The 22,444-nt window shown below is 30.8% G+C and overlaps 2 protein-coding genes and 1 long non-coding RNA gene across 4 annotated transcripts; 2 read left to right on the top strand and 1 right to left on the bottom strand.

Annotated features, from left to right (window-relative positions):
* The first annotated feature begins 283 nt into the window (after nucleotides 1-283).
* Nucleotides 284-3,948, top strand: LOC111892823 (uncharacterized). The gene is made up of 4 exons (XM_023888866.3): nucleotides 284-761; nucleotides 1,480-1,929; nucleotides 2,040-2,361; nucleotides 3,398-3,948. The coding sequence occupies exons 1-4, from the start codon at nucleotides 351-353 to the stop codon at nucleotides 3,535-3,537; spliced, it is 1,323 nt and encodes a 440-aa protein (XP_023744634.1). The 5' UTR covers nucleotides 284-350; the 3' UTR covers nucleotides 3,538-3,948.
* A 3,080-nt stretch (nucleotides 3,949-7,028) lies between these two features.
* LOC111892819 (EH domain-containing protein 1) lies at nucleotides 7,029-10,551 on the top strand. Its single transcript, XM_023888864.3, has 15 exons — nucleotides 7,029-7,318; nucleotides 7,406-7,485; nucleotides 7,789-7,857; nucleotides 7,953-8,010; nucleotides 8,118-8,173; nucleotides 8,274-8,375; nucleotides 8,497-8,610; nucleotides 8,732-8,834; nucleotides 8,915-8,964; nucleotides 9,123-9,251; nucleotides 9,347-9,598; nucleotides 9,672-9,751; nucleotides 9,835-9,961; nucleotides 10,058-10,201; nucleotides 10,272-10,551. Exons 1-15 carry the CDS (start codon nucleotides 7,234-7,236, stop codon nucleotides 10,455-10,457), a joined length of 1,635 nt encoding a protein of 544 aa, XP_023744632.1. The 5' UTR covers nucleotides 7,029-7,233; the 3' UTR covers nucleotides 10,458-10,551.
* On the bottom strand, nucleotides 10,273-19,394 carry LOC111892821 (uncharacterized). Of its 2 annotated transcripts, none has more exons than XR_008227292.1 (2): nucleotides 12,965-19,394; nucleotides 10,273-11,224 (listed from the first exon to the last, which is right to left on the bottom strand). It is a non-coding gene; the product is annotated as an uncharacterized LOC111892821 (long non-coding RNA). The 2 variants fall into 2 exon arrangements; XR_002850688.3 differs by having other exon boundaries at nucleotides 14,455-19,394.
* Nucleotides 19,395-22,444: the final 3,050 nt, after the last annotated feature.

The raw sequence follows: 22,444 nt of genomic DNA, 5'->3' as shown, positions 1-22,444 counted from the left end.
TAATTGTAGAATATAATCTATTTTTTATAAAGAATAAAATAACTTGGGCCATAATACCATATTATTCTAAAAAAATAATTTGATAAATATCTGGTGATTTATATTAATTTTCATGTTTTAGTGATTAGATTAAATTTATAATAAAGTTCGCTGCCATATAAAACTTTATTTTCAAGTTTCAGGGGGGCTAAATGCAATTAAAAAATTATTGAAGCATAAACTGAGAGCATTTAAAATCAAGGGTTATCTCGTTAAAATGTTTCCCGTCACCTGTATAAAATTATAGATATCAATTCAATCATCCACAGTCCCACGCGACTGTCTCCGACATCTTCGTTTCTTCGATCACGATGGCCATGGATGACGGAAGGGTAGCTCTTCTCGCAGCAAAAAGGAGAGGATTCACTCGCAGCGCCTCGCACGCTTCCGATGAACTCCAGAGTTTCCGATCATGGCTCCGGTGGATGTGTGTCGATCAGTCTAATGGTTGGACTGCTTCGCTCTCGTGGTTCGTCTTCATCATCTTCACCTTCGTCGTCCCTAGCTTTTCTCATTTCTACCTCGCTTGCAGCGATTGTGATAATCGGCATGCTAGGCCCTATGATAGCCTTGTTCAATTGTCTCTGAGTGGTATCGCTACGCTGTCATTTATTTCGCTCTCGCAATTCGTGAGGATCTATGGACTTCGTAGGTTTCTGTTCTTTGATAAGCTTTGTGATGAAAGCGAGATCGTTCGAAGGGGGTATACAGAACATCTCCATGTAAGCACTCTGTTTCTCATTGGTTTTATGTCGTTTTGTTCGATTAAGTTTTGGATCTCTGGTTATGACTTGATTTGAATGTATATCTACATTAACTTGAATTAATCTATGAAATGCGAATGAAAATGATTAGTGATGAGTTATTGATTGTTGTTTTATTATTTTTCTTCTTCAGCGTCATCGCGTTTTAGGATCATTCTGGTGCGATTAGTTAAATTTTGAATATCTGGTTAGGGCTTGATTAGAACAGATTTCAGCTTTTACCTGAATTACGGAATGAATTAAACGAAAAGGATGATCGGCGCTCAGAAATTCATCGCCATTTTATTATTTTCAAGTTCATTGTCATGCCATAAGTTTTATGATTCATTGATTTCATTCCACTGCACAAATCATACTAGTCTCCTAGTGGATTATGATTTATGAAGATCTTAATCCTTGGTTATTGGGAGCTTCCTGTTACATTTGTTGATTCTTCCATGATTGATTAAATTTGGATCTTTGGCTATGACTTGATTCAAATCAACTTCTGCTTTAAAGTGAAACGGTGAATGAATGAAACAATTGGTATTAAGAAACCTCTTGCCATTTTGTCATTCCTATTCACAATCATCACAAATTAGGATCATTCTACTGCCATTCATTTCATTTTGATTTACATATAGCTATGAAGATCAAATCCTATATTTAACAAGCATCCCTTACATCTAAAATGCAGAGATCTCTCAAAATCCTCTCCATCTTCGTTGTCCCATGTTTTGCAGCCGAGAGTGCATACAAGATCTGGTGGTATACTTCAGGTGCAACAGCCATTCCCTTTTTAGGGAATGTTATAGTGAGCGACTCAGTAGCATGCATCATGGAACTCTGCTCATGGCTCTACAGAACAGTGGTGTTTTTCCTAGTCTGTGTTCTCTTTCGCCTCATCTGTTGCCTTCAAATCCTTCGTCTACAAGATTTTGCACAAGTCTTTCAAGTTGATTCAGATGTCGAATCTGTATTACGAGAACATTTAAGGATCAGAAGGCACTTGAAAATCATAAGCCATCGTTATCGTGCTTTCATAACATTTGCCCTCATCATCGTCACAGTCAGCCAGTTCGCTGCACTTCTTGATACCACCCGCAAGAAGGCTGACCTCAGCATTTTCAAATCCGGTGAACTTGGGGTAATAATAATAATCTTTTTTTTTTTCTTTTTTTTTTTTTTTTTTTAAATCTGAATGCTTGATGTTTAAGTCATGTCTTTTTATGGTTTTTGCTTGTTATATTATTGTAGTTGGTGTCTGTAAGCTTGCTTGCGGGGTTAATGATATTGCTAAGGAGTGCAGCAAGGATCACACACAAGGCACAAGGGGTGACGTGTCTAGCTGCAAAGTGGCACGTGTGTGCAACAATTGACATCTTTGAGTCACCGGAGGCGGATACAGAAACCCCAACTGCGGGTGGTGTTTTTGGGAACAATGGTAATGGGCTCCCTTTTGAACCACCGTCGTCTGACTTTGATGATGTTGGTAGTGAAGAAGATGAGTTGGACAACACAAAAATCATACCTGCGTATGCTTATAGCACAATCTCTTTCCAAAAAAGGCAAGCCTTAGGTACGCTTCTAAATGCCTCTCTATAATCATGTCACATCATCGATATATAAAACTTTATGTTTTTATAAAACTACCCTCACAGGTTTATAAAATGAGTTCCACCTACTTATTAATCTATAGTTTTTTATATGGGTTAATGTTATCTGTTTGTTTTTATTTATTTATAAAACATCCTTGTTTTTAAAAAGGGACGATAAATATTAATGGTATTTTGTATAAAAACTGCTTATCTTCTCATAATACTTTTTTTTTTTTTTTAATAATGGTTTTTATGGAAAATAAATATTATTATTATTATCCCTTTTTGTATTTAACCGTTATAAAAAAGTATTTTTATTTCGGATCAAGATTAGTGTTTATAAGAAAATGAAAATAAAATCTTATAATAAAAGATATTCAGAAAAAGGATCATTTTATGATCATAGAACATTTAAAAAGTTAGAAAGTTACACAAGCTTTTTGAACCAATTTTGCAACTGTTGGTTGTGAGATTTAAAAAATTTGGAATTTTTTCCACCACAAAAAAACCTATAAGAAATTTTCTAGTTCGAAATTGTTCTTGAAACTTCAAAATACAGAATATTATGAAAATTAAATTTTTAAGTTTTGTGTGAAGTTGGTGGTCATTTTTGTGATTAGGCAAAAGAAAATGGTCAATTGTCAAATCAAAAAGATTTTTTTTTTGAATATCCCTCTTTTTAAAGCTAATAATAAGAATAGATATTTTTGATAAAACATATTCAATATTGGTTTATTTTGTTTTGCATAGACGATATCTTCTTAATGGTGTATATTATTAAATATAATATTAATATTATTTTGTTATGTATTACAAGAAATTAAAAAAAGAGAGTGGTGTTAGTATAAAGTATAATATTAATGACTCGAAAATGATAAATGATGGGGACTCTTTGGATGATACTTCAATTCTTATCAATAAGGAGATGGCAACATTAATTAAACCATTGATAAGTTGAAAGTTTGTGAATGGGTAAAATCAAGAGATTTATTTATTTTTTTTGGCATATATATGCAGTGACGTATTTTGAGAACAACACAGCAGGGATAACCGTTTTTGGGTTTATGCTGGATAGGAGTTCGCTACATACCATAGCCATGATAGAAATGTCCCTCGTCTTGTGGTTGCTTGGAAAAACCATTAATGAAATTTCATGAAAACCATATCTCATATATCCGCCACAAAACAAAAAAAATAACAAATGCATGCTTTCGGAAAACTTGTTATCTTCTAGTTTTGCCAAACAGACTGAACCAGTCTGGTTCAGCCTCAGTTTCATCATGTGCACCAAACGCTACTTGAATGTGTAGAAAGGGGTGGAGAAACTCCAAAAAAGGGAAGGTGTATGGAGAGCCATTTATATGCTTTGTTAATTATTTGTCTTTCTTTCATTCTTTTGTTATTTATTTCATTGCTGCGTTTGGTCACAGAGTAAACTAGTATGTAACATAAATGCAGTTGGTGATATACATGTCATATCCAATTGCTCAGCTCTATGTGTGGTTTTGTTGAAATCGGACTAAATATATCATGATATATTTATTAAGAAGAGATTAATGTTGTTTTTATGATTTGCTTGCATATGATCTCAATGGGTTTTATGGAGTTACGAGGTTTAAATGATTATTCCAATCGAACCCATCATTAGAATGGAATGAAAGGATTTCTAAATTAAGTTATGTCTCAAATGTGTTTTATTCAATAAAATGATTCATGAAAATGAAACTATTAAGTGTTTGGAAAATATGGAAATGGAAGAAACAACAATTAAGCTTACAATCACCATACAACTGGATCTAGGCATCTTGATACCATTATTGAGATTTGAATCATGTAAGGAGGAATGAAATTATGTTAATGCAGGTTGGAATTAGAACGTATTACGTGTTTAAAAATAATGTAAGAGAATCATGGATGATCACTTATCTATAAAAAAGCAAGCTAGAGATAACCATAGTCATTGAAGACTTAGTCTTAATGTGAATTGAGTAATGTCTTGGTTAGTTCACTCTTGAACTCATGAAACCATTAAGTTAAGTAATGGTTAAAACTTGAATGAAATGTGATCTAATAATTATAAAATAAGTTCTTAAAACTTAATACATCCCTTAGAGTCTTTTGGAAAAGTTATAGGGGGTTTCGGGTGCATCGGGACAATGTAGGATGCTTAAGTTAGATCTTAAGGACGATTTTGTCTCACTAGGCAACACACATGCCCTGTGTCCGCCAAGGCAAAATCTACAAGGTGAGTAAATTTGAGTACATGTCCATATCAAATATTTTGATGAAAATTTTGGTATTATTTATGCAATATAAATATATTGTTTGCTATATGGCCTCTGTGACATGCTTTTGCATTGAATGAAAATCTTATTTTGGAAATGTTTTGCTTAAAATGCAAATATTAGTTTATCTCTTGTTTGGGCATCTTACCTGTGTATATCATGTTGGGATGAGTTTGTACACTTTGAATGATTAATTTCCTAAAGCGTGAAGGTTATAATACCCTGGAGCAACCTACCTTGTGGTCATGAAGGAAGAAATTCTTGGCATTTTAAGCATAACGCTTATGGATGGAATTTGTGTTGGAATAGTGTCTAAGGCTGCAACTATATTAGGCAAGTATTTGACCCGGTTGTGCATGGTCCTTTTAGGTTGCCTTCACCATAGCAACTTGATAGGATGATTTATTAAGAGAGAATAAATATTATTAATATATTATGAGAATAATATAAAGAATAATAATATTGTTATTTGATTAATATAAGTCATAGAATTAATTGAAATTAATTTGGTGACTTAAAGAGATTAATTAAATAAGAGGGTATAAACTGTCAATAGTTTGATAGTTAAACTTTAGACTGTAAATCCATATTGATAGGGATTAGACGGATTCTAGAAGCCAGGGATAGATTCAAATCGTCCAAGGTTATCTAAGGAATGGATTTGGATAGCTTTAAGAGAAGATTATCCAATTAGGGTTTAAGTTGTAACCCTTAAGGAGTCTACAAGTATAAATAGACCCTATGGCAAAGGGAAATCGGCACTTGATCTAAAGTAGAGAAGCCCTGGCCGATTTCCTCCCCTCTCCTCTCTCCCAAATCATCCTCCTTGCTATTTGGTGTTTGTAAGCCATTAGAGGAGTGACAATTGTGACTCTAGAAGCTCCAAGACAACAAGATCAACAAGGGATTCAAAGGTATGATTCTAGATCTGTTTTAACATTGTTCTTATACCTAAATAGTTATTAGAAGTCTTGGATTCAAAGCATGTTTAATTAGAAAGCCTAGATCCAAGCATTAGGGTTTTGCATGCGCACATAGGAAAGTTCTTATAGCTAAAACCCATCAATTTGCAACTCAATTCCATGAGAAACATGTTGATTGTTACATGTTTTTCCTAAATATTATGTTTAGGATTTGTTCCTTAGTCGTGACCTTTGTGGTGTTGACTTCACATATTAAGTCAACGGTAACAGGTTGAAGCAAATAACTTATACTAGGAAATAACCTTATACCACTTGGATCCCTAGTATATAAGAGACCTTATTTGAGAGTATAGGACTTGGGTTGAGAATTAGATGCATGTGCATGTGCATTGTTTTTATTATACAATTCCTTTTAACACTTAAATATATATTATGTTGAGAAATGACATGGAATGATCTTGAGACTTTTGAGAAATGTTTTGAATTGGCTTTGATGAAGAAGAAAGTGTTGGAGGCGATTGTTTTGACTGTGACTTGGGCACCGTGGAGATATTGGAATGATGTAATCTATCATATCGTCACTTTTCTAAGAAGCACTATATTTTGACAAAATTGTTCAACTTCTTTCGAAGGTTTGTCAATATGTACAATAAAATGAAAATTGAATGAATTTTGTGGTTACAAAATTGATTCTTAATATCCCTATGTAATTTTGTTCATTTCTAGCTCCTTACTAGTTATTTCTAATAAAAATTAAAAAGTTGGTTGATAATTTTTTTTTTCACTCTAAGTAATTGGTTAATAAAACAATAAGACAACAATTTCATGTTTGTTACAAAAAAAAAACATATGTGATTTTGTATGTGAATTGTGATATACATGCACCATAACACTCTATAAGTTATAAACATATCTCAAAAAAGTGAAAAGAAAACTAAAAATGATAATATTCAAAACCTTTGAGAAAACATACAAGTCAATTATTGTAACTTTGAATATAAATGAATAAGCATTCACAAACATAAGAGATCTATATTTCTTTTGTTAATTGAATCATTTGAACATAGAAACTTGTATATGATTGGTGGTTTAATAAATATATGAATTATTTCCAAACAATTTCTATATGGCAGATGAATGTTTGGTTCATTTTAAAAATCTCTCATGCGGATATCCATATGAATAAGGAACTCAATAATTAGATGCACAATTTGTCCTAAACTAAATATAACTACTTGTGGAAGTTATGCCATAGTGAGTCAATCAATTGGGAAGGTCAAACAAAACATGTTTGGTATGAATTACATGTAGGGTCGATGGTGTTTAATCGGAGAAAACCAGAAATTGGGCAATTTTTAAATAAAGTTAATTTATTTATTTAAGATACTGTTTTATATTTATATCTTTTAAATAATAATAAAAAAAATCTGTAAATTCAAGATCACTCAAAGGTTTGGCGCCTCGCACGACAAGCAAGGGGCAAAAGGGCAAACAAAATATCTCGACTGCAGTTTTCAACTTAGCAACGTCGGCGAGATCTGGAAATTTGGGGATTTTGGTAGATTCTCAAGTGCTGTATTTAAAAACCCTGATCTGGAGTCTATTAGAGAATCTGTAATCTGTGTATTCATAACTTTTGATTAAAATGGAGATTGATTCAGCATCGATTAGTCGGTGCTCTGCAGAACACCAGAAGATCTACAAAGACTGGTTCAGTGTCGCCGATTCAGGTTTCATTTCTCGTTCTCTATCTTCTTCGTTTCGTTTAACTGTTTTTTATGCTTTTTGATCTTAATTTGTACTATTTTTAATTCCAGATGGCGATGGACGCCTCACTGGTGGTGATGCCACGAATTTCTTTGTCATGTCCAATTTATCTCGACCAGATCTCAAGCAGGTTTTGATCTTCATCTCTATTAACTTTTTTTTTTCGTTCAATGGAACTGTGGATTATTATAAACCCTAGGTTCTACATAAACCCCTCTTTAATCCGAGCTTGAAAAGAACAGTGGGATGAATTCATTTAGCTATCTCGCCATGTCTAAGGGTTTTACGTCCTCAAGTTTTGATCATTAATTTGATTGCTAAGTGTGCTCATAAGGGCACCGATATTAGCTTGTAGTTCTCTTTCTGCTGTTCTATCTTTGAATCTCGATTTGTTCTAACTATTTCTCTTCGCCTGTTCATACTACTTCTTAAGGTATGGGCAATTGCAGATTCTAGACGACAAGGCTTTCTTGGTTTCAAAGAGTTTATTACTGCAATGCAGGTAGTTTTTTTAGCTTTGTCTTCTTTAATTCTCTTCTATCCACCATTTTTGTATACATGACTGATGACCCTTTTCGGTGTGTGTGGTGATTGAAGTTGATTTCTATGGCACAAGCAGGACACACATTAAGTGGCGACCTCTTAAATTCTGATGGTAAGCTGTGTAACCACATCTTCTTTTCTTTACACTTTTAACATGTAAATATGTAATACTTTAACCTTTGATTACCTTTCTTGTGTTCATGTCATCTTACAATGCAGTTGATTATGAAAATTTGAAACCACCTGTGATGGATGGTCTGGATGTCTTACTAGCTGTATGTATACCTTTCTCTCACCTCAGCTGTATGCATACCACTATGAGCCTAAAAACTAAATATTTTTCTTGAAAATTAACTTGTTTGTTAATGTATGCAGAAGAAAAAGCGTCCAAAAAGTGATCCTGAAACGAATGGTAATCCTGAGGTGCAGACGTCTTCATCATCTAGTTGGTTTACTTCTTCAAAATCTGCAAAGAAAGTATGCTTTTCTGTTCTTCTTCTCATTTTATTTACTTTCTACTTCTTAAACAAACAAGTCACCATTAAAGTATATGTTTTAAATATTATGTTTTCATCTCATCTTATTTATGCATTATCAGGTTCCTTTAACTGCTGTTACATCAATCATCGATGGCTTGAAGAAGCTGTACATTCAGAAGCTGAAACCTTTAGAAGTCACATATCAATTTAATGATTTTGTTTCTCCTTTATTGGTAATTAATACCAACCCATAATCCCATATATTATAAACCATCATGTGAACTATCAACCTTTTCCATATTTCCTTTTTATATAGTTTTTTCAGAAACTTACCATGTTCATATGTTTTTGTAGACAAACAGTGATTTTGATGCCAAACCAATGGTGATGCTTTTAGGTCAATACTCAACAGGGAAAACAACCTTCATCAAGCATTTGCTTAGAAGTAGCTATCCAGGTAAGTCTCCCCCCCCCCCCCCCCCCCCCCCCCCCCCCCCCCTTTGTTATATGACTTAAGTTTGACCATCTTTCGAACAGGAGCTCATATTGGACCTGAGCCTACTACAGATAGATTTGTTGTTGTTATGGTATGCTTTATATCTTCATTTTACTTTTTTTGATATGATTCTTAATTGCAGTTTGATATGGGTGTCTAGAAATCTTGAAAAATATATTGCTATTTTATAACCTTAATGCCATACTTTATACACCATTTATTAAAAATATCATTTTTCTTTTTCCACAGAATGGACCAGATGAAAGAAGTATTCCAGGAAACACTGTTGCTGTTCAAGCAGACATGCCATACAGTGGTTTAACCAATTTTGGAACTGCTTTTTTGTCAAAATTCGAGTGTTCTCAAATGCCACATCCCGTTAGTTTTCAATTTCATCTCAGAAAAAAAAATTATTTTTATTTATTTAGCTTTTAAGCTTTTTGACATGTGTTATGTATTTTGTGAATAAAAAGCTTCTGGAGCATATTACATTTGTGGACACTCCTGGAGTTTTATCAGGTGAAAAGCAACGCACACAGAGAAGCTATGACTTTACAGGTGTCACGTCGTGGTTCGCTTCAAAGTGTGATCTAATCTTGCTTCTGTTTGATCCTCATAAACTTGATATCAGTGATGAATTCAAACGTGTCATTTCATCTCTTAGAGGAAATGATGATAAGATACGTGTAGTTTTGAATAAAGCCGATCAAGTCGATACCCAACAAGTATGAAATCATTTAAAAAAAAATCTAAATATTATACTTGTTCATGTTTAATTTATTTATTAATTTATTGTAGCTTATGAGGGTGTATGGAGCTCTTATGTGGTCCCTTGGTAAAGTTCTTAATACTCCAGAGGTTATGCGTGTATACATTGGGTAATCTTTCTACATATAAAAGCACGCTGAGTGTAAAATGACCGTTTTACCCTTTTGTGTGATTGATCTTTTTTTTTTGTTAGTTCCTTCAATGACAAACCTATAAATCGAGTGACTGCTGGCCCGATTGGAACAGAACTATTTGAGAAAGAGCAAGATGATCTTTTAGCCGACTTAAAAGACATTCCTAAGAAGGCTTGTGATCGTAGGGTGAGTTTATTTATTATTTTTTATAAATAGATTTTGGAACGCAAGAGAATTTTTTATTCTATATATTTTCCATTTTTTGATGTTGTTTACGTACAGATCAATGAGTTTGTGAAACGTGCTCGAGCTGCAAAGATTCATGCGTTCATTATTAGCCATCTTAAAAAAGAAATGCCTGCCATGATGGGGAAGGCTAAAACTCAACAAAAACTCATCGATAACCTTGAAGACGTTTTTGCAAAGGTTCTTTCTTCTGTGACTGTGACTGTGACTGTGTACTGTGTACTGTATATTGATGGGGTTTTGTGAACAGGTACAAAGGGAGCATCATTTACCGGCGGGAGATTTCCCATATGTAGAAAGTTTCAGGGAGAGATTGAGTGGGTACAATTTGGACAAATTTGAGAAATTGAAGCCTAAAATGATCCAGACTGTTGATGATATGTTGGGATATGATATTCCCGACCTTTTGAAGAATTTTAGGAATCCCTATGATTAAGATTTGTGAATGTTTTATAAATTATGTAACGTAGTGTGTGATTTCTACTTGTTTATGTATTAATGGATAGAATTGAGTTTTGTTTTGTGATTAATGAGTAAAATGATTGGTGATATCAACAAAAAGGGTTTGTAAAAGAATATACGGGTTGAAATAATTGAAATATATTTTATGGAAAGGCAGAAATTATATTAGATGACTAGAAAGAGCTAGACAAAATTAAATGGAAAAACTAGCAAACCCAATTGAGATTACAATTGATGTGTCTGTTACTAATCCACAAGAAACAATATCATCAATGATAGTTAAATTAATGATATATTGATCTAAGAGGTTAAACTCGGTGGATGGAAAACCAACAAATTATTGTTCTTGTTTCGTATTTCAGATACACGAGTATCACAATGCAAATTTAATGATTTACAAATAGTAAGAATTTTTTAGAGCATCAACCGACTTTTAATAGAAGAACCTAACAATGAGATAGAACAAGCTAACAACACTAATCATGCCAATCCAAGCTAGCAATCTTTGCTTTAATAAAGAGGTTCACTGAATCTCATCGTCATCTCTATGGGACTCTTCAAGTTCTTGAATCCCAAATTGTTTCTAGTTTCGAAACGAGCAACACATTACCGCTTGAGCAAAAGCTCTATTATTTATTTATTTATTTTTGTGAGTCCAAAGGGATATCAAAAGAGAAATTGTTGAAACAAACTCAAATGGGAAAAATCAACACCAAAACGTGTAGCATAGATTTTGAGAAGCTGCAAAAGAACGAATATAACAATTAGACAATGTAAATACCAGATGAATGAGTTTCAGATGAGTTCCAAATCTGAAAAAAGAAAAATTAAATGCATAGTGGGGGTGGACAAGCACAAAACTATTGTTTCAATCATGATACAATTATTATTACCTATCAAAAAATGTAATAGTTATAAGATATCGTTTTATGCCCACTATATAATAGTAAGTGTCAAATCTGTAATAATTGTGTAGTGTGCATGACATGATGAATAATTGCATCAACTACATGTTTTATGGGGGTTTTTGGGAGTGTTTTTTGAACTCTAAAAGTGTTTTTAGATAAAGTGCTTATTGGCTTATAGTGGTGGTAAAATGAGTTTTTTAAAAAGTGTTTGGATTAGCTTTTACGGTGAAAAAACCAATAAATCGATAAGTTAAAAAGTGTTTGGCTTAAAAAATGTTTTTTGAAGTTATTTTGGTTAAAAAGCCATAAACAATTTCCAAAAAACAAATTTTACATGCTTATTAAAAAATATTTTTTTGAAGCTAATTAAAAAACTATTCTAAAAAGTGTTTTTGAGTTTTCCAAACAATTTTTTTGATTTATTAGCTTTTTAAAAAGCCAATAAACCAATAAGTTGTTTTGAAAAGCAATCCCAAACACCCCCTTATATGTAATAATATAAAATTAGGTATATGTCTAGTATAAGTATTTGACTATATAAAATTTTACATGTAAAATTTGTTTGTTGGAAATTGTTTAATAAGCATGTAAAATTTGTTTTTTTGGAAATTGTTTATGGCTTTTTAACCAAAATAACTTCAAAAAACATTTTTTAAGCCAAACACTTTTTAACTTATACTAGACATATAAAAAATATTTTTTTTGAAGCTAATTAAAAAACTATTCTAAAAAGTGTTTTTGAGTTTTCCAAACAATTTTTTTGATTTATTAGCTTTTCAAAAAGTCAATAAACCAATAAGTTGTTTTGAAAAGCAATCCCAAACACCCCCTTATATGTAATAATACAATAGTTAGTCCATTGTTTGTCATTTGTAAAATACTGCCTATATAAGGATCATTGATCATATAAAATAAAACAAAACGAAAATTTGTTAAATGAATTTACTCTTTTATTTGTCTATTGAAGTTTTTAACTTTTGAATATCAGAACATATATCCTAAAAATATCATCCAATAACTCGACAAGCAGATGAATATCATACAACTCAAAGATCACATCATTAGTAGGGGTGATACAAAAAATTTAAGAATATATGTTATGGTATTTAGAAGTTAAAAACTTTAACAAACAAATAAGAGTAAAAAAAGAAAGGACGGGGTACGGTAATACTATTACTTAAATTTTTATCTTTTAGACTTAATCCTAGTTGTATATTAATATCAAATTTTATTTTTCCTTCAATTAAATTTCCTTTTCCTTTAACAATAATATTTTCTTGATTATTAATTATACGATCATCTCTAATTTCTAATTCTATTGGTGTGTCTAAATCGCTAAAAGTACTTTTTAAAATTATTTGAATAGTTGATATATGAATATAAGCGATTTTTGTTCTATCTGTTTCTTTAATATTAGATAATCTATTTCTAATTTGTTGTTTATTTAATATAGGTATAATAATATTTCCTTGAGTTGATTCCATAGGTATTGGTTCTTCTCCTATAATTTTTCCATAATTCCACGTTGAAAGGATAAATGTCTTCAATAATGGCTTTTTACGTCATTGCTTACGTCATTCCTCCCGTCTCCGAAAAAGCAGATATTTTTTAATTCGTGTGTTAGTCTTCCATGAATAGTGTTGCTTCTTATCTGGGTTGCTTTATGATGGCTTCCGTTCACTTGTTAGTGTGTCTGCTATACGGTTGTTGGGACTTTTGATATACTTGAGGTATGGGTGAAATTGATGTAATTGTAATTGCCAACGGATTAAACGTCCACGATAATAATCTTCTTGTAATTTATATCGCCAAAAGCCAAGTAGATATTTGGAATCTGTGCGTAGCTCGAATCTGGTTTGGAGTAGGTCGACTTTCCATTTTTTCAATGTTTTGAGACATGCTAGTGTTTCTAGTTCATGTGTGCTGTAATTTTGCTCCGTTTGGGAAAATGTTCCCGATATATACTTGAGTGTCGGTAGGATAATTATTAAGTGTCGGTTGTATTATTTGTGATGTAACATAAAGTGTGTAACCCTCAATAGTCTAGAAGGCTATAATGTAAATATGTATGTCGTATTGCAATCAAACGATTGCAACAATAATTGTAACCGACTCTCTTGAGCCTATAAATAGGGCCTTTGCCCATATGAAATAAACACGTTAAGTTTGAGTGTTTAAGACTTGAGTTGATCTCAATTGTCTTCTCTGTTGAAATAGTTGTTCTATTTCTGAATAGCAGAGCCCTATCCAAATTATCCACATAATCATCCAATCATTCAACATAATCCATCATCAATATAATCCACCGCATCATTCATGTATAATCTTCTCTCAATGAGTTATATCTAAAATTATGTTTTTCAGATACTGTAAAATTTGATTTTCTTATAGCATCTTTATTAATATTATTTTTATTAATTAGAACATCAAAAGTGTATCCCGATTCATTTTCTTCGTTATTAATAATGATTGGTGTATTTTCTATTTCTTGAGACATATTTAATAAATTATTCTTGTTATTTTATTTTCAAGATTTTTTATTTGTTAATATTTAAACTTCAAAAACTTATGATTATAATTTTTAGAAACAAAATGATAATTTATTTATTTATTATATTTTTTTCAAAGTTACGATTTATAAATTCTAATAAGATGTTGATGGTGGGGTTTTTTAATACTATTATATTTATGATGCAGTCAGAGAATTAAAAACTTTTTTGACATATGAAATGTGTTTCTAACTTCTTGGTACATAGTCATAATTGTAAAAAAACTTCTACGGACATATGTTTAAATTGTAGGTGGATAATAATATTTGATTTTAATAATGAGTTTATAACTTATAACGATGAATGTTTGTAACGATGAATATTTATAAGAATATATATGGTGATGCATGACGAACATATATTCATATGAATGAAAGATTTAATATTCAAAATAATAGTAAGAATGTTACTTAGCTCTGATACCAAATTTAAAATAACATGATGATGGATTAATTGCTCTGATACCAAATTTAATAACATGACGGAATTAAGAAAGATTAGGATAAGATTATACCTGAATGATGCAGTGGATTATATTGACGATGAATTATGTTGAATAATTGGATGATTATGTGGATAATTTGGATAGAACTCTGCTATTCAGAAATATAACAACTATTTCAACAGAGAAGACAATTGAGATCAACTCAAGTCTTAAACACTCAAACTTAACTTGTTTATTTCATATGGGCAAATGCCCTATTTATAGGCTCAAGAGAGCTGGTTACAATTATTGTTGCAATCGTTTGATTGCAATACGACATACATATTTACATTATAGGCCCCTAGACTATTGAGGGTTACACACTTTATGTTACATCACAAATAATACAACAGACACTTAATAATTATCCTACCGACAAATACAAATAATTCTACCAACACTTTACATAATTAAAAATATAATAATCCCTTCCACATTGAAAAGACAGTTGTCTTCAATAATGGCTTTTTACGTCATTGCTTACGTTATTAGGTGTCTTCAATAATGGCATTTTACGTCATTGCTTACGGTATTCCTCCTGTTAATCTTCAATAATGGCTTTTTATGTCATTGCTTGCGTCATTCCTCCCGCCTCCGAAAAAGCTGATATTTTTTAATTCTTGTGTTAGTCTTCCATGAATAGTGTTGCTTCTTATCTGGGTTGCTTTATGATGGCTTCCATTCACTTGTTAGTGTGTCGGCTATATGGTTGTTGGCACTTTTGATATACTTGAGGTATGGGTGAAATTGACGTAATTGTAATTGCCAAACTTAAAGTGTGTAACCCTCAATAGTCTAGGGGGTTACAATGTAAATATGTATGTTGTATTGCAATCAGACGATTGCAACAATAATTGTAACCGACTCTCTTGAGCCTATAAATAGGGCCTTTGCCCATATGAAATAAACAAGTTAAGTTTGAGTGTTTAAGACTTGAGTTGATCTCAACTTTCTTCTCTGTTGAAATAGTTTTTCTATTTTTGAATAGCAGAGTTCTATCCAAATTATCCACATAACCATCTAATTATTCAACATAATCCATCATCAATATAATCCACCGCATCATTCAGGTATAATCTTCTCTTAATCTTTATTAATTCCGTCATGTCTTTAAATTTGGTATGAGAGTAACTAATCCGTCATCATGTTATTTTAAATTTGGTATCAGAGCTAAGTAACGTTCTTACTATTATTTTGAATATTAAATCTTTCGTTCATATGAATATATGTTCATCATGCATCATCATATATATTCTTATAAATATTCATCGTTACAAACATTCATCGTTATAAGTTATTATCATAAACTCATTATTAAAATCAAATACTACTATCCACCTACAATTTAAACATATGTCGGGAGAAGGTTTTTTACAATTATGACTATGTACCAAGAAGTTAGAAACACATTTCTATGTCAAAGAGGTTTTTAATTCTCTAACTGCATCATAAATATAATAATATTAAAAAACCCCACCATCAACATCTTATTAGAATTTATAAATCGTAACTTTGAAAGAGAAAATAAATTATCATTTTGTTTCTAAAAATTAGAATCATGAGTTTTTCAAGTTTAAATATTAACAAATAAAAAATCTTGAAGATAAAATAACAAGAATAATTTATTAAATATGTCTCAAGAAATAGAAAATACACCAATCATTATTAATAACGAAGAAAATGAAGTGGGATACACTTTTGATGCTCAAGAGGGCTGGTTACAATTATTGTTGCAATCGTTTGATTGCAATACGACATACATATTTACATTATAGCCCCCTAGACTATTGAGGGTTACACGCTTTATGTTACATCACAAATAATACAACGGACACTTAATAATTATGCTACCGACACTTCTATTTAATTACGTAAAAATAACAATCCCTTCCACGTTGAAAGGACACGTGTCTTAAATAAAGGATTGTTACTTTTACGTAATTAAATAGAAGTGTCGGTAGGATAATTATTAAGTGTCGGTTGTATTATTTGAGATGTAACATAAAGTGTGTAACCGTCAATAGTCTCGGGAATTATAATGTAAATATGTATGTCGTATTGCAATCGAACGATTGCAACCGGCTCTCTTGAGCCTATGAATAGGGCCTTTGCCCATATGAAATAAACAAGTTAAGTTTGAGTGTTTAAGACTTGAGTTGATCTCAATTGTCTTCTCTGTTGAAATAGTTGTTCTATTTCTAAATAGCAGAGCCCTATTCAAATTATCCACATAATCATCCAATCATTCTACATAATCCATCATCTATATAATCCACCGCATCATTCATGTATAATCTTCTCTCAATGAGTTATAACTAAAATTATGTTTTTCAGATAGTGTAAAATTTGATTTTCTTATAGCATCTTTATTAATATTATTTTTATTAATTAGAGCATCAAAGGTGTATCCCGATTCATTTTCTTCGTTATTAATAATGATTGGTGTATTTTCTATTTCTTGAGACATATTTAATAAATTATTCTTGTTATTTTATTTTCAAGATTTTTTATTTGTTAATATTTAAACTTGAAAAACTTATGATTATAATTTTTAGAAACAAAATGATAATTTATTTAGTTATTATAATTTTTTTCAAAGTTACGATTTATAAATTCTAATAGGATATTGATGGTGGGGTTTTTTAATACTATTATATTTATGATGCAGTCAGAGAATTAAAATCTTTTTTGACATATGAAATGTGTTACTAACTTCTTGGTACATAGTCATAGTTGTAAAAAAAACTTCTACGGACATATGTTTAAATTGTAGGTGGATAATAATATTTGATTTTAATAATGAGTTTATAACTTATAACGATGAATGTTTGTAACGATGAATATTTATAAGAATATATATGATGATGCATGATGAACATATATTCATATGAATGAAAGATTTAATATTCAAAATAATAGTAAGAACGTTACTTAGCTCTGATACCAAATTCAAAATAACATGATGACGGATTAATTGCTCTGATACCAAATTTAACAACATGACGGTATTAAGAAAGATTAAGATAAGATTATACCTTAAAATCTAGGGTTTGAAATTTAAGTTGTCTAAATTAAAACTTTTAATCACAAATATAAATTTCAAAACTTGAGGGCAAGTTTTAAACATTTAAAACATGGAGGATTAAATAACAAATAATTCCAATTAACAATTAATATCCTAATTATCTATATTTGATTTTATTCAAGATTTCTTTGAAGGATAATTACCAAAATAATTAAAATAATTAATTAATTATCATATAAGGAAATTAAATATTTTATTAGATGATAAATACCTTTAACTAGATCAAGATAATAGTCATATATATATCAAAAAATCGGATTTAGATTGATCAATTATGATTAAGATAAGTTTCCATAAGATAATTATGAAAAAATCCTGAATCTGGCTATTCCTGACGCCTGGACTCGCCGAGTGCACAAAGGGACTCGCCGAGTCAGGCCTACTCGCCGAGTCCACTTTGGAACTCGCCGAGTCCATGACTCAGAAACCAAAAAATCGAATTTTGCAGGTTTGTTTCAGTTAATCAAGCAACAATTTAAAGAAAACCAAGCTAGGCTCTGATACCACTGATGGGTTTTAGCCATAAGGACTTTCCTATGTGCGCATGCAAAACCCTATTGCTTGGATCTAGGCTTTCTAATTAAACATGCTTTGAATCCAAGACTTCTAATGCCTAATTAGGTTAAATAACAACATTGAAACAGATGTAGAACCATACCTTTGAGTTCCTTGTTGATCATGTGGTCTTGGAGCTTCTAGAGTCACAAATGTCACTCCTCTAATGGCTTACAAACACCAATAGCAAGAAAGATGATTTAGGAGAGATGAGAGGGGAGGAAATCGGCCAGGGTTCTCTTACTTTAGGTGAGGTGCCGGTTTCCTTATGCCATAGGGTCTATTTATACTTGTAGACTCCTTAAGGGTTACAACCTAAACCCTAATTGGATAATCTTCTCTTAAGGCTATCCAAATCCTTTCCTTAGATAAGCCTTGGACGAATTTAGCTATCCATTAGCTTCTAGAATTCGTCCCATCTCTATCTATAAGGATTTACAGTCTAAAGCTTAACTATCAAACAATTGACAGTTTATACCCCTTTATTTAATTAATCTCTTTAAGTCACCAAATTAATTCCAATTAATTCTATGACTTATATTAATAAAATAACAATATATTATTCTTTATATTATTCTCATAATATATTAATAATATTTACTCTCTCATAATAAATCATCCTATCAAGTTGCTATGGTGAAGGCAACCCAAAAGGACCATGCACAACCGGGTCAAATATTTGCCTAATATAGTTGCAGCCTTAGACACTATTCCAATATATTCATCGTTACAATAATTCATCGTTATAAGTTGTTATCATAAACTCATTATTAAAATCAAATACTACTATCCACCTACAATTTAAACATATGTCGGTAGAAGAGTTTTTACAATTATGACTATGTACCAAGAAGTTAGAAACACATTTCATATGTCAAAGAGGTTTTTAATTCTCTAACTGCATCATAAATATAATAGTATTAGAAAACCCCACCATCAACATCTTATTAGAATTGATAAATCGTAACTTTGAAAGAAAAAATAAATTATCATTTTGTTTCTAAAAATTATAATCATGAGTTTTTCAAGTTTAAATATTAACAAATAAAAAATCTTGAAGATAAAATAACAAGAATAATTTATTAAATATGTCTCAGGAAAAAGAAAATACACCAATCATTATTATTAACGAAGAAAATGAAGTGGGATACACTTTTGATGCTCAAGAGAGCCGGTTACAATTATTGTTGCAATCGTTTGATTGCAATACGACATATATATTTACATTATAGCCCCTAGACTATTGAGGGTTACACACTTGATGTTACATCACAAATAATACAACCGACACTTAATAATTATCCTACCGATACTTCTATTTAATTACGTAAAAATAACAATCCCTTCCACGTTGAAAGGACACGTGTCTTAAATAAAGGATTGTTATTTTTACGTAATTAAATAGAAGTGTCGGTAGGATAATTATTAAGTGTCGGTTGTATTATTTGTGATGTAACATAAAGTGTGTAACCCTCAATAGTTTAGGGGGCTATAATGTAAATATGTACGTCGTAGTGCAATCAAACGATTGCAACAATAATTGTAACCGACTCTCTTGATCCTATGAATAGGGTCTTTGCCCATATGAAATAAACAAGTTAAGTTTGAGTGTTTAAGACTTGAGTTGATCACAATTGTCTTCTCTGTTGAAATAGTTGTTTTATTTCTGAATAGCAGATCCTTATCCAAATTATCCACATAATCATCAAATCATTCAACATAATCCATCATCAATATAATCCAACACATCATTCATGTATAATCTTCTCTCAATGAGTTATATCTAAAATTATGTTTTTCAGATAGTGTAAAATTTGATTTTCTTATAGCATCTTTATTAATATTATTTTTATTAATTAGAGCATCAAAAGAGTATCCCGATTCGTTTTCTTCGTTATTAATAATGATTGGTGTATTTTCTATTTCTTGAGACATATTAAATAAATTATTCTTGTTATTTTATTTTCATGATTTTTTATTTGTTAATATTTAAACTTGAAAAACTTATGATTATAATTTTTAGAAACAAAATGATAATTTATTTTTTATTATATTTTTTTTTTCAAAGTTACGATTTATAAATTCTAATAGGATGTTGATGGTGGGGTTTTTTAATACTATTATATTTATGATGCAGTCAGAGAATTAAAAACTTTTTTGACATATGAAATGTGTTTCTAACTTCTTGGTACATAATCATAATTGTAAAAAAACTTCTACCGACATATGTTTAAATTGTAGGTGGATAATAATATTTGATTTTAATAATGAGTTTATAACTTATAACGATGAATGTTTGTAACGATGAATATTTATAAGAATATATATGATGATGCATGATGAACATATATCATATGAATGAAAGATTTAATATTCAAAATAGTAGTAAGAACGTTACTTAGCTCTGATACCAAATTCAAAATAACATGGTGACGGATTAATGGCTCTGATACCAAATTTAACAACATGACGGAATTAAGAAAGATTAAGATAAGATTATACCTGAATGATGTGGTGGATTATATTGATGATGGATTATGTTGAATAATTGGATGATTATGTGGATAATTTGGATAGAACTCTGCTATTCAGAAATAGAACAACTATTTCAACAGAGAAGACAATTGAGATCAACTCAAGTCTTAAACACTCAAACTTAACTTGTTTATTTCATATGGGCAAATGCCCTATTTATAGGCTCAAGAGAGCCGGTTACAATTATTGTTGCAATCGTTTGATTGCAATACGACATACATATTTACATTATAGCCCCCTAGACTATTGAGGGTTACACACTTTATGTTACATCACAAATAATACAACATACACTTAATAATTATCCTACCGACAAATACAAATAATTCTACCAACACTTTACATAATTAAAAATATAATAATCCCTTCCACATTGAAAAGACAGGTGTCTTCAATAATGGCTTTTTATGTCATTGCTTACATCATTAGGTGTCTTCAATAATGGCTTTTTACATCATTGCTTACATTATTCCTCTCGTTAATCTTCAATAATGGCTTTTTATGTCATTGCTTGCGTCATTCCTCCCGCCTCCGAAAAAGCTGATATTTTTTAATTCTTGTGTTAGTCTTCCATGAATAGTGTTGCTTCTTATCTAGCTTGCTTTATGATGGCTTCCATTCACTTGTTACCGTGTCTGCTATATGGTTGTTGGCACTTTTGATATACTTGAGGTATGGGTGAAATCGATGTAATTGTACTTGCCAAACTTAAAGTGTGTAACCCTCAATAGTCTAGGGGGTTACAATGTAAATATGTATGTTGTATTGCAATCAGACGATTGCAACAATAATTGTAACCGACTCTCTTGAGCCTATAAACAGGGCCTTTGCCCATATGAAATAAACAAGTTAAGTTTGAGTGTTTAAGACTTGAGTTGATCTCAACTTTCTTCTCTGTTGAAATAGTTTTTCTATTTTCAAATAGTAGAGTTCTATCCAAATTATCCACATAACCATCTAATTATTCAACATAATCCATCATCAATATAATCCACCGCATCATTCAGGTATAATCTTCTCTTAATCTTTATTAATTCCGTCATGTCTTTAAATTTGGTATGAGAGCAAGTAATCCGTCATCATGTTATTTTAAAGTTGGTATCAGAGCAAAGTAACGTTCTTACTAATATGCTGAATATTAAATCTTTCGTTCATATGCATATATGTTCATCATGCATCATCATATATATTCTTATATATATATATATATATATATATATATATATATATATATATATATATATATATATATATTCATCGTTACAAACATTCATCGTTATAAGTTATTATCATAAACTCATTATTAAAATCAAATACTACTATCCACCTACAATTTAAACATATGTCGGTAGAATGTTTTTTACAATTATGATTATGTACCAAGAAGTTAGAAACACATTTCATATGTCAAAGAGGTTTTTAATTCTCTAACTGCATCATAAATATAATAGTATTAAAAAACCCACCATCAACATCTTATTAGAATTTATAAATCGTAACTTTGAAAGAAAAAATAAATTATCATTTTGTTTCTAAAAATTATAATCATGAGTTTTTCAAGTTTAAATATTAACAAATAAAAAATCTTGAAGATAAAATAACAAGAATAATTTATTAAATATGTCTCAAGAAATAGAAAATACACCAATCATTATTAATAACGAAGAAAATGAAGTGGGATACACTTTTGATGCTCAAGAGAGCCGGTTACAATTATTGTTGCAATCGTTTGATTGCAATACGACATACATATTTACATTATAGCCCCCTAGACTATTGAGGGTTACACACTTTATGTTACATCACAAATAATACAACCGACACTTAATAATTATCCTACCTACA

Source organism: Lactuca sativa, chromosome 9 (assembly GCF_002870075.4).
Source record: "Lactuca sativa cultivar Salinas chromosome 9, Lsat_Salinas_v11, whole genome shotgun sequence".
NCBI classification, from domain to species: domain Eukaryota; kingdom Viridiplantae; phylum Streptophyta; class Magnoliopsida; order Asterales; family Asteraceae; genus Lactuca; species Lactuca sativa.
The sequence above is the reverse complement of the archived record's forward strand: the minus strand, read 5'-3'. Positions and strand labels throughout refer to the sequence as shown.